The sequence below is a fragment of the Gracilinanus agilis genome, chromosome 4 (genome assembly GCF_016433145.1).
Source record: "Gracilinanus agilis isolate LMUSP501 chromosome 4, AgileGrace, whole genome shotgun sequence".
Taxonomy (NCBI): Eukaryota; Metazoa; Chordata; class Mammalia; order Didelphimorphia; family Didelphidae; genus Gracilinanus; species Gracilinanus agilis.
The window spans coordinates 194,289,265-194,302,556 of record NC_058133.1 but is presented as its reverse complement, the minus strand read 5'-3'; the positions used below and the strand labels follow the sequence as shown (position 1 = coordinate 194,302,556).

At 43.9% G+C, this 13,292-nt stretch overlaps 1 protein-coding gene across 1 annotated transcript in view; it reads right to left on the bottom strand.

Moving 5' to 3' along the window:
- PLXDC1 (plexin domain containing 1) overlaps window positions 1-13,292 on the bottom strand; it is a 106,975-nt gene that overhangs the window by 70,905 nt on the left and 22,778 nt on the right. The window contains exons 3-4 of the mRNA XM_044673647.1: window positions 2,299-2,442; window positions 844-913 (exon numbers count right to left, since the gene is read on the bottom strand). Coding sequence (XP_044529582.1) covers window positions 844-913; window positions 2,299-2,442 — 214 coding nt within the window. The remainder of the gene's footprint in view (window positions 1-843; window positions 914-2,298; window positions 2,443-13,292) is intronic.

Genomic DNA, 13,292 nt, shown 5'->3' with positions numbered 1-13,292 from the left:
AAGGAAAGGAAAGGAAAGGAAAGGAAAGGAAAGGAAAGGAAAGGAAAGGAAAGGAAAGGAAAGGAAAGGAAAGGAAAGGAAAGGAAAGGAAAGGAAAGGAAAGGAAAGGAAAGGAAAGGAAAGGAAAGGAAAGGAAAGGAAAAAAGAAAAGAAAAGAAAAAAGAAAAGAAGGAAGGAAGATCTCTGAGAGTCAGTCTCTGAAGAGATCCCAATTTTCTCTTTCTGCCACATCTGAAATGGAGCATGGGACCCAGGAAAGATTCTACTAGGTTCTTATCCCTTCCATTCAGATGATGTATGGAAAAGCCTGGGGAAATAGGCAGCAATCAAATGTGCATTTCTCCCTCTTTCACTCCTCCCCAACACAATAGAAGGCAGAAGCTCAAGGATCAAAGTCTAAGGGAAATAGGCTGCTCTAAGAGTTCTACATCCTCCTTCTCTCTCCCCTCCTTCCCATATTTCACCACTTCCCATCATATGCACTACCACAGATATATAGGTTTGCCTAAATAGAGACACATTAACACTAAAATGCAAACACCAGAAACATGCAAAAAGCAACTATTTCTCAGAACTCTGAGCACCAATCAGAGTGCTACCCTGAGAATCCACCTCCCTCCCTCCATCCCTCTCTTCCTCTCTCTCCTTTCTTCCTTCTTCTCTCCCTCATTCCCTCTGGAGAATCAGGGCACTGAAGGAATCGAAGGAACCAAGCCTGCACCCTCCCCTCCCTTGCATAACCATTACAGTACCTCCCCAGGGGAAGTCCCTAGAGGGAGAGGCTAAGGACCCCTATCCCCCACAGCTTGCCTACCTCTTGGCTGCTCCCAGTCACAGCCTTACCTCCGGTTGCTATGGTGATTTGCCGCAGATGATGGCCATAGAATGGGAAATCAAAGGACAGGACCACTCTCTGTGGGGGATGGGAGAGAAAGAGATAGAGAGTCAGCATGGACACTAGGGGCAAAGAAAAAGACCACGGCCCTCACCTGCCCCCAAACCCACATAACCTGCAGAGGCAGGGAAGGCAGCCTCTCTACAGTTGGCTAGGGACACCACTGTGATGCCAAGCTACTGGGGGAGGGGGGAAGAATATTCGGGCCACCATTGTGCCACTCTCTGGGTGAAAGACCAATTAGCAGGGTTTATCCTGGCCCCCTGATTACACAACAGAATAGGCTGATGGAACCACTGTTCTCTGCACTACCTAGTGGCAGAGAGAGAGAGAGAGAGAGAGAGAGAGAGAGAGAGAGAGAGAGAGAGAGAGAGAGAGAGAGAGAGAGATTTACTTTAAAACAGGAACTGCAAGGTGTCATGTGCAATCTTTTTTGTTTTTGGTCTGCTTGAATGTTCTGTTTGTTGGTGCTGATATAAAGATGAAAATGGGAAGGAAAGAAAGCAGGAAGGAAGGAAAGAAGGAGGGGAGGGAATAAGGGAGAAAGGAAGGAAGGAGAGGGAAGAAGGAATGGAAGAAAGGAAGAAGAAAGAGAGGGAGGGATGGATGAAGGAAGGGAAGGAGGAAAAAAGGAAGATGTGAAAGAAGGGAAGAAGGAAGGAAGAAAAGAAAGGAGGGAGGGAAGAAAAGGTTTTGCTACTTTGCCCTCTCAGTGGAAGTTAAGGAAGGGGAGAGTGTTGGGAATCAGCTGAGAACGAATCTAATTTTCTCCCCATGACCAAAAAAAAAAAAAAGAAAAGAAAAAGGCAAAGTAGAGGAAGGAAAGGGAAGCCAGATAAATGAAGGGCTAAGTCTATTGTTGTTATTGTTCAGTCATTTCTGTCAGGTCTGGCTCCTCATGACCCCATTGGGGGTTTTCTTGGCAAAATAGTGGAATGATTTGCCATTTCCTTCTCCAGCTTATTTGACAGATGAGAAAACTGAGGCACACAGAATTAAGCAATTTACCCAAGCCCATGCAGTAAGTGTTTGAGGACAGATTTGAAATCAAGAAGTCTTACTGACTTCAGGCCTGATTCTATTCACTGCACCACCTAGTTACCCCTAACTGTCCTTAGGTCTATTGTACTGGGAGTCAGAAGAACTGATCTCAACCCCTGATTATGTCTCTAATTAATTATATAGCCTTGGGCAAGCCATTCCTTTCTTTAGGTCTCTGCTGTAAAATGAGAGTGTTGGACTAGGTTGTCTCTAAAAACTCTTCCAATTCAATTCTCCTCTTTCTATGGTTCTAAGCCCTGTGGCCTTGGGAGAGTGGGAGGTGGGGGACAAGGTGAGCTATTCTGATATGCACTTAGTGAAAAGACAGAAATCAAAAGAAGAAATACTTCAGGGGTACTCACTGCAGCTTGTCGGTGGGTATTAGAAAGGATTCCATGGACTTTGACTTGACTTCTGTTGGCTTCTGCCACATCTACCCACAACTCTCTGGTCCGGGGTTCACTAGGGCCATACATTCGAGAAATGTAGTAGCTGTGGTTGTCTTCCTGTTAACAGTTCAAGAAATAGCAGGGCAAAAGCATTCTGGATGTACTGTCAAAGAACCAAAGTTCCACTACTGGTTTTGCCACTTATCACCTGTGTGGCCATAAGCAAGTCACTTAATGAGCCCCTTTGAGCCTTATTTGCTTTGGTTTCTTCATATGTAAAATGAGGAATTTGGAATAGATGACTAAGGTCCTTCTGGCTCAAAATCTATGATTCTATTATCTTAAATGAAGGAACAGGGAGCAGCAGTGTAGGTATAGGTGAGGAGCAATAACAGAGATGATCCTCAAACAAGAGGGTAAAAGATAGGTTCCATTTAGGAACATATTTCTGAGATAGAGATGAGGCTGGATCCTTTAGTGGACCCTTCTTAAATCTTTCTTTTTCTCCCACTACTCCTTCTTCATTCCCTCCTTCTCACTCTCCCTCCTACCCTCTCTTCTTTCCACTCTCTCCCTTTCTCCTCCCCTCCCTCCTTTCTACCCTCTCACTCCTTCCCACCATCTCTCCCTCCCTCTTTCCCACCCTCCCTCCCTCCCTTCCTTTCTTCTTTCCCTTCCTCCCTCTTTAATTTCTTTTTTTATTTAAATATTTTTTTTTAGAAAAATTTTCCATGGTCACGTGATTCATGTTTTTACTTTCCCCTTCACCCTCCCATATCCAATGCACATTTATGTGTCATCAATCAAGACTTATTTACATATTATTGATAGTTGCATTGGTGTGGTTGTTTCGAGTCTACATCCCCAATCATGTCCGCATCAACCCATGCATTCAAGCAGTTGTTTTTCTTCTGTGTTTCCACTCTTGCAGTTCTTCCTCTGAATGTGGGTAGCGTTCTTTTCCATAAATCCCTCAGAATTGTCCTGGATCATTGCATTGCTGCTAGTACAGAAGCCCATTACATTGGATTTTACCATAGTTTATCAGTCTCTGTGTACAATGTTCTTTTGGCTCTGCTCCTTTCACTCTGCATCAATTCCTGGAGGTCTTTCCAGTTCACATGGAATTCCTCCAGTTTATTTTGAGCACAATAGTATTCCATTACCAGCATATACCACAATTTGTTCAGCCATTCCCCAATTGAAGGATATACCCTCCTTTTCCAGTTTTTTGCCACCACAAAAAGCGCAGCTATAAATATTTTTGTACAAGTCTTTTTATTTATGATTTCTTTGGGGTACAAACCCAGCAATGCTATGGCTGGATCAAAGGGCAGGCAGTCTTTTAGAGTTCTTTGGGCATAGTTCCAAATTGCCATCCAGAATGGTTGGATCAGTTCACAACTCCACCAGCAATGCATTAATGTGCCAATTTTGCCACATCCCCTCCAACATTCATTACTCTCCCCTACTATCATTTTTGCCAATCTTCTAGATGTGAGGTGGTACCTCAGAGTTTCTCCCTCTTTAATTTCTTCCTCCCTTCCTCCTCTCTTCCTCTTTCCCCTTCCTCTTCCCCTTTTCTTCTTTTCTTTCTCCTTCCTAGAATGTAGCATCCAAAATTAAACACAATACTTGTGAGGTCTCTCCAGGGAAGAATATAAAGGGATTCTTTTCTTTTCTTTTTTTTTTTTTAAACCCTTACCTTCTGTCTTAGAGTCAATACTGTGTATTGACACAATGTTGATTCTAAGATAAAAGGTCTGTACTTTCCTAAAACGCCAGAACTAGAAAGAAATTTAGTGATCAGCTGACCTAATCTATAGTCTTTGAAGAAAGAAGTGACTTGCCCAAGGTCATATAGTGAATTAGCAGCAGAACTGAGGCAATAGCCCAGATCTTTATAAAAGTCTTTCCACACTTCCTTTTCCCTAACACTGAATGGCAGAGCTGTGCTGAGGCCAGGAAAAATTTAGACAGAGGACAAGTTCCCCCTGCCCTTAGGGAATGATTGGGTGGAGGGAAGTTAGAATTTTCACCTCAGTTGTTAAGTATTGTCAAACCAAGAACTGCACAAGATACTTTTTTTTTTTTAATCCCTTATCTTCCGTAGAAGAGCAATAATGGCTAGGCAATCCAGTTAAGTGACTTAACCAGGGTCATACAGCTAGGAAAGAACTGAGGTCACATTTGAACCCAGGTCCTCCCTCCTCCAGGCCTGGTGCTCTCTCTACCTAGCTACCCCTCTCAAACTTCTCCAATGTATTTCTGGCCTCAGCGATGATTAGTTCCGCTTAACTTCTTAGCTCCTCCTTTAGAATTCCTAGTTTCAACCAAAGCTCAGATTACATGCTTATTTCATAATGTCTTTCCTGATTCCCCCTTCCCCAGAGGCTAACCAAAGTCATATTTGAACCCAGGGCCTCCTGTCTCTAGGCCTGGCTCTCAATCCACTGAGCTACCCAGCTGTTCCCCAGACAACAATGACTTCTTATCTAATCATCACACACACACACACACACACACACACACACACACCCATGCACCCCCATGCACCCCATCCTGAGTACCTTTTGAGGGAGCTGGAATTCCAAAGCAACATAATAATTAACTTCTGTGTGCTCTTGGTCTAATGAGGGAACTCTATAATTTGACAGAAGAGATATAGCCACTCATCTAAAGGAACCCCCAACCCCAGTCTCTAAGAAAGACACAGTATTTGCTTGCCTTCAGGGAGCTCCTTTTCTGAAGAAGAGATTAGGCACATTCTTTGGACCCAAAGATAAAGTCATTTGGACAAAGGAACACTGAGTACAGACGGCAGGCACCAATGCCAAGGAATGAAGAGGACAGGAATAAGCAAAAAAGATTGGGGTTAATCCAAGAAGTCTTCTGGGAAGAGTGGAATCTCAAACCCAGATATGAAGGTGAGTTGAAAAGTAGGCTATAAGAAAGGATATGAGGCTGCAGGAGGGGGAGCATGAGAGGATTAGGATGGGCAATGATATGAACTGCATGCAAAGGAGTGGGGACCAGATTCACATGGATCCAGGAAAAGAGAGTGACCCCACGAATGATGGGGGTGCTGCTGTGGGAAAAGCTTTCCAAAATGGGCCATTAATCATGCTGCCAGGAGGTGGCTACAGGGCCAGGATGGCAAAAGAGTTTAGCCAGGGCAAGCTTTTCCCCAGAGAGATAATGTTCTTACTGCCAGCCTTCACCAGTGTGATCCCAAATTTGTCTAGAACCCTGGTGGAGACTGGGCCTTCCCAAGCCAGGGCAGCAAGAATCAGCTCCTGGAAAAGAATTCCTTCTCAGCTCCTATATCTCAGTCAGGAAGGGACCAGGCCCTTGCTCCATTTGGGGAAAGAAAGAGTCAAAGACAGAAGGAGGTGGGGAGGGGGGGATGGAGAGAAGGAGGGAGGGAAGGAAGGAAAGGAGGGAGGGAAGGAAGGAAGGAAGGAAGGAAGGAAGGAAGGAAGGAAGGAAGGAAGGAAAGAGAAGTCTTTATTAAACACTATGTAGTAGGCATGGTACTAAATGCTGGGAGTCAGCTCTAGGGAGACACTTTCTCCTTTGTCTGGGGAGGGAACTAACAGTATTTACTCTCTTCTAAGGCAAGGAGAAACAATAGTGGTCTGAGCCCCAGGACACTCCTGGAAGCAATATTGGATATAAACTTTCTTCCCTAAAAAATACTCTGATCTTTTTCTTGGTGTTTCTCAGAATCTTCAAATGGGATTCAAATCCAAGTCTTACTGATTCAAAGTCCAGGATTCTATCTTTTACACTAGGCTGCTATCCACTGCTTCTAACCCTAAATATTGCTCTCCAACTTTCCTACTAGTAATGGACTTCCTCTAGCTAATCAGTATTCATGGCCAGTCATAATTAGAGTGAGATGATTGGGGCCTGTCCCCAGAAACCAAAATTTAGAAGACACTAATGATACTTCGGCAGTATAGAAACAAATGAGTTTAGGATCTAGTAAGGAAAAATAAATAGTTCATAGGGGAAGTCATCAGATGGCTGTGAATTCTTCAACCTGCTCCCTTCTCCCCCTCCCAATGGCCTCCCCAGCAGGACATTTGAGGTCATTGTTTCATGGCATTTGCCATGAAAGGAGTTTTATGCTCCCTTCTCTGGCCTAAAAATTGCTAGTCAGCTCTGCTTTGGTTTTTACGAGTTTTCTGCTCCCTCCTTTGTCAATCCATGTCTCTCCCTTCTTTCCCAAACTTAGCTCATAATTCCCCCTATTTTCTTCAGGAAGTCTTCTTAGATTAACCTTATCCACTCTGATCACTACATTACTTCAGTGTCTATTTACTGTCTCTTCCCTAGCTAAGCTACACTCTTTCTCTAGGTAATTTCACCAGATCCCACAGATTCTGTTTTCTTAAAGCAGATGATTGTAAGATCTCTACATCCTAATCTTTCCTGTATTGCAGAGCTATATCACCAACTGCCTATCCAACTGAATGTCCTATAGGTATACCAAACTCAGTACTTCCAAAATAGAATTCACTATCTTTCCCCCTAAATCCATCTCTTCCTCACTTTGCTGTGTCTATTGTGGGCACTACTGAATAGTCATTCTAGTCATCCAGAACCACAACCATGGAGTCACCCTCAACTGCTCCCTTTCTCTCATCCATATTTCCAATCAGTAGCCAAATTCTTTGTGGTTGAGTCTTTTCAGATGTTTCATGACTCCATTTGGAGTTTTCTTGACAAAGATAATGGAGTGGTTTGCCATTTCCTTTTCTAATTCTTTGATAGAGGAAACTGAGGCAAACAGGGTTATGACTTGCCCAAGGTCATATAGCTAGTAAGTGTCTGAGGCTAGATTTGAACTTGGGTCTTCCTGACTCCAGGCCAAGCACCCTATCTGCTAGGTGACCTAAATGCCCTTAGTGACACTACCTCCAAAACATATCCTGCCTCTCTTCCATTCTCTCCTCTCATACCCAGCCTCCTTAGTCATAATAACCTCTTGCCTAGACTACTAGAATAATCTTGTAGTTGGTCTCTCTGCCTTAAGTCTCCACTTTCTCCAATTTATCCACAACGCAGTTGCCAAACTGATACTCCTAAAGGACAAGTTTAACCATATCAACTCCTCTGTTCAAGAAACTTCCATGGTTCCATCTTGCCTCTAGGTAAAATTCAAATTCCTCATGAAACATTCAAAGCTCTTTGCAGTGTGGTCCAATCTACCATTCCAGAATCATTATACATTATTGCCTTTTAGATAGTCTCTGGTTCAGCCAAATTGGCCTCCTCCAAACTCCCATGCTTGTGCCTTTGCACTAGCTGGCTCCCAACAGCATAATCCAGTGCCTTCATTTTATAGAGGAGAGGTAAAATGAGTAGCCATGAGAAGAGGAGAAAGCAGGGGACAAAAGAGAAAGGGGTGGAGGGTAGGTGAGAAAGAGGGAAAGAAAGAGAAATAGAGGGAGGGAGAGGAAGAAAGAAGAGAGGACTGATGGAAATGAGAGGGAGAAAGAGAGAGAAGAGAGGGAGAAAGAAAGAAAGAGAGGGGTGGTAGGGGAAGTGGCAGAGGGAGAGGGATGACAGAGTCAAGATTCAAACCTAAGTCCTCAGAACAAGTCTTGTTCTGTCCTGAACTACAATTCCAAATTGCATTGAATTTTGTCACAAAAATTGCTCTGGACAGAAAAGCTTTGTGATTCTCAATTCCTTCCCCTTCTTCCTTCTACCCCTGCAAAGAGAGGCCACAGCCTATTTCAGGATCTCTCATCCCTTCCTGTCTGCAAAATGTTTCTTTGAATTTTTGTTTTTGTGTCTCCAGCATTCAGCATAATGCTTTCTACATAGTAAATGCTTAATAGGTCTTTTGAAAAGAAGTGATCTGGCATAAAGGCGACTCTCTTGCTAAGACATACCCTTCGTGTGCGCACGCCACACACACACACACACACACACACACACACACTGTGTCTCTCAAGTCATCAGGATTAGCTTCAGCTGAAAAAAAGCTTGGAAAGCATGAGTCAAAGCAGGAGTTTCTGGTTTCCACCAGGGATGTTGTGGGGGGTAGGTGGGTGGGTAGGAGGGAACAAAATCCTGGGAAACAGATTCTGTTCTAGGAATGACTCAAAATTGGTGGTTAATCATTAGGAAAGAAGGAGCTAAGAGTGTTGGGACTGAATGGGGTTCTTTACTGGGCGGGGAGTATATGGGACACAAGGAGGCTTGAGGAAAAGAGGTAAACAAAGAGAGGAGGAGGAGGAGGAGGGAGAAGAAAAGGGAAAGGGTGTCACTAGGTATCAAAATCCATTCACTCTCCCCACCAGACAGAGGCAGCATGCTGACTTGGAAGTCAGATGGCAGAGTTCAAATCCTAGATCTGGTACATTCTCCCTGGGCGATCTTAGGCAAATCACTTAACTTCTTGGCCTTACTTTTCTGTAAACAAATAAATGTAAATATGTAAAAAAATATAAATAAATAAATGTAAAAGTAAAATACTTTTCTGTAAAATAAATGTATAGAAATAGATAAACTGAGGTCTCTTTTAACATAAAATCTGTGATTTTGTGTTAAAAAGATGATGTATCATTGAAGGGAATTCTAAAAGTACTCTGCCTTTAGACAAGGGAGAGATTCTAATATCACAGGGAATAGGAGGCAGAATAGCTTCTCCCTGGAGGAATGGGGAATGGGCTTTTCCCCTTCCCTACCTCTAGCAGAAATATCATGGCCCATCATCTGTTCACCTACGTGAGTCTGAGACTGCCTATCAATGCTCTAGTTGCTCCTTCTGTTTTGTATGCTTTCCCTTTGTACAAGCGACTGAGCAGTGAGCCTGAGATGGACATTTCTAGCATTAGAGGCTATTTTGAGAGTTTGAGAGCTCCTCAAATGCTTGGTTAGTGATCTTCATTGGGACCCTGGACAACTATGGCTGCACTTTTAAAGAAGATAACCACCAGAAGGAAGATGAATTCAGCTCCTGGCCTGGCTCGCCAGAACACCAGAACCTGAAGGAAATTATCAGCACAAAGTCTTTCTCAAAAGGCTTCAATGTTTGTTTGCTTTTTTAAACCCTTACCCTCCATCTTAGAATCAATACCAGGTATTGGTTCTAAGGGAGAAGAGCAGTGAGGGCTAGGCAAAATGGGAATTAAGTGACTTATCCAGGGTCACATAGCTAGGAAGTATCTGAGGTCAGATTTGAACCCAGGACCTCCCATGTCTAGGTCTGGATCTCTATCCACTGAGCCTCCCAGCTTCCCCTTGTCAATGTACTCTTGTGAGTACTTCTAGATTTACTTTATATCTTTCTACTTCCTCCCTTTTGGGGAATGCCATAGACTCAAGTCAAACCTAAATTTTGAATGATTCTCCCTGGGACTCCAAGGAGTAGGGGCAGAGTGGAAAGAGCCAATAAGTTCAAACAAAAGTCTGATCCCCTTCTTTAGGCTCCCCCAAGACTGAATCTAGTCTACATACTTAAGTCCAAAGGTGCAAGAGGACCCTTGATGGAAAGGAAGAACCTCCTGGGCTCAAGGGAAATCCTGTGTGTAGTTTACATTTATATCTACTCCAGAGACTTTCTTATTGAATTTTTGAATTTGTGAAGGCAGTACACTTCAGATCTGGAACAGAATCTGTCCCTCTGCCTCTCCTTTTTTCCCCCCACTCTTCCTCTGTCAAAGGAGCAACTGGGAGGAATGAGTGTATATATGGGGAGCAGGGAAGACAGAGTATTAGCCGGGGAAATGATTGATGTCTTGCCTGCATTTGTCCAGACAGGCCATCATCAGGATGGCCAGTCTTCAGGAAAAGTGCCTGGGTGTTCTAGCTCCTCCTGGCGGAAACTGGAGTAGAATTGGGTTATTCATTGGGATATGAGGAAATTCTCCCAATAGAGCATTATTTTAACCCCTCCCTCATCTCCCGTAGATGATCTCTTATATTCCACGGATCCCAGCTCTACCCCTGCCCTCACAAACACAGCCTGTGCTATTGTCCAGATTGGGTATTACAGGTCAAAAGAGATGCTAGATGGGAAAAGATGAAGAACCCTTAATCTGACACTCACTGCGGGGCAGAGAGAGAGGGAAGAGAAAGACAAGGGGAAGAATCAGGGAGAGGAGAAGGCAAAAGTAGGGCTTGCCAGAGGTGCATGGCAGTTCTGAAGGAATTATGACAAAGAAAGCTCTCCACCTCCAGAGAGACAACTGTTGGAGTTGGAATGCAGATCAAAGCATGTGATTTTTCACTTTAGTTTATTTGTGTTTTTATTTGGGGTTTGGGATATGAGGAAATTCTCCCAATAGAGCATTATTTTAACCCCTCCCTCATTCTTTTACAACAATGACCAATATGGAAGTATGTTCTGCATGATAATACACATATAACCCAGGAAAAAAACCCAGAAGGGTCTGACCCAGGTAAGGAGAGAGCTAGCAGAGTGTGCAGGTAAATGTTTAACAACCAGCTCTGCAGGAAGGGGTGATAGAGGGAAGGACTTTACTTTTAAATTTTATTTCCATTATTAACATTTTCCCTATCACCTTCTAAAGTCTAGACAATCAACAAAACCATAAATCAAGTCCTCATTTGTAGCATCAGCTGATATCTAAGGTGTAAATACTTACACTAAATCTTTCTTTTTCTCTTTTTTCTTCCTTTCTTCCTTCATTTCTTTTTTCCTTCCTTCTCTCCTTCCCTCCTTTCTTCCTTTCTTTCTCTCTCTTTCTTTTATCTTTTCTTTCTTTCTTCCTTCCTTTCTTTCCCTTCCTTTCTTTTCTTTCTTTCTTTCTTTCTTTCCCTTCCTTTCTTTTTTTCTTTCTTTTTTCTTTCTATCTCTTTTACCTTTTGTCTTAGAACCCATACTAAGTTTTGGTTCCAATACAGAAGAATGGTAAGGGCTAGGCAATTGGGGTTAAGTAGAAGAATGATAATAAATAGGCAATCCAGTCAAGTGACTTGCCCAGGGTCACACATCTAAGAAATGTCTGAGGCCAGATTTCAACCCCACATCCTCCCAACTCCAGGCCTGGCGCTCTCTCCATTGTACTACCTAGCTGCCTCATACTGAAAATTTTAAAACGAGTCTCTCCCCATTGTAGCCCAGTATAACCCTGGGTCACTTTGAGTGACTGGGAAACAGGAAGATTGGTGCTCCAGAAAAGATTTCTGGAATCAGAGGACCTACATTCAGATCCTACCTCTGATGCTTACTATCTGTGTGTCCTTAAGTAAGTCAATTAACTTTTCTAGGTCAGAGTTTCATCATCTGTAAAAATGATGGTCCCTTCCAACTCTAAATCTGGGATCCCAAGATCTGGTGTGAGAAGACCTGGGATGAAATCCCAGCTTCACTCTTTGCTAGTCATGTGACCTTGGGTAAATAATTGAATCCTTCTGAGTCTCAGCTTCCCTGGAATGAAGGGGTGAGATTAGGTGATTTTCAAGGTCCCTCTGGGCTCTAAAGCCTATGGTCTAGGATTTACTTGTACACGTGTGAGAATGGAGGAGGTGTAAGACACGGACTTTGCCTCCAAAATGCTCACAGAAAATCTCTGTAAAGAAGCTTCTGTGAGCTGATGGGAATTCAAAGCTGGATCTCCCATGAGAATCCTGTCAGGAAACCAACAAAACAGACAATATTCTTGCACATGCAAATATGAGCCAAGTGCACTCATGTGCCACAGGCTTGAATCATGGGTCTTAACGCAGATGTATCTGAGGAGAGTTTAAGAATTCAGAGCACTCGCCCACTTTGCTCACCACCATGAAATCCTACACACACACAGATGTAGACGTGCACAGTTTTAGACACACACACAGAGAAAAACCCAGACTTAGACATACACACACACATCACTCCATCAGCTGCCCAAAGGGAAGGCTGGCACAGGTGAGCAGGGCTAGAATTATCCTGCTGGTGAGGCAGCATGCCAGGACTGAGCCTGTGGCTGAGCTCAGCTGTACTGACTTCACTCCCTGCCTCTCTAATCCCCTCCAATCCTTTTACCCCCCATCCTCCCGCTCCAGAGCAGCACCTCAGAGGACTGGGCTTTTTTTTTCTGCACATCAGAACTAATTAGGTTCTTTTCTTATCGAACGTCCAACCTGCCTCTGAGTCTGTGTCCCCTATGGCCAAGGCAGCCTCTCTCTTTCCACTCCTACTGAGAGGCTGCTAGTTAAGTATCCAGGAAAGACTGGCATCCTAGCCTTGTCTGGAGGGTACCAGGTGCCCCTGCCCCACTGCTATGGTAATGAGGAGAGAAGGGTAGGGCTTTGAGGAGGCAGAGAATCAGAACTGGGAGAGAGAGAGACCTGGATAATAGGGGACCTGTTCCTGTCTCTCAAAAGAGAGATCTCAGAGAGAGAGCTACCCGTCCTCAAGGGCAGCCCCCCAAACCCTCTCTACGATGGATTATTTCCACTATGCTCAGTATTCCAGTCCCATCCCATGGAAATTCCCATAGTAATACCTTCCTCTTCTTCACACTCACACAAAAAGGCTCCCCAATGTTCCCTACCCCCTCCAAGTAAAAGAAGGGAGCTCTTTGAAAAGGGCACAATCCCAAGATCTTGGGACTAGAACAACCTCTTCAGAATTCCCAGAGACAGAAGGTGCTCTTGTCCTTGTTAAAGTCAGAGAATGGAAAAAAAGGAAATACACCAATTTTCTTCTAGCTCTGAAATGCCTTCAAAGGTTTAAGAGGAAAAAAAAGTCTTGAGGCAATGAAATTTCATGGCCCGAGACTCGGAATGTTGCCTGCTGTCTCCCTGGAACTGGGTGGATCAATCTCAATCCTGCTGACTACTAGGGACCCAGAACCACCAATTCAGGCAATCCTGAGCGAATGGGGAAGGACTCAGAAGGCACTGTCAAAGCCAGAGTTACCATGGGTCTTATGAAACAAAGTCACCTCTGTCGAGACAGTCCTGAGACCTCAGGCATTCTGCAGCACGGCCCAACGCTT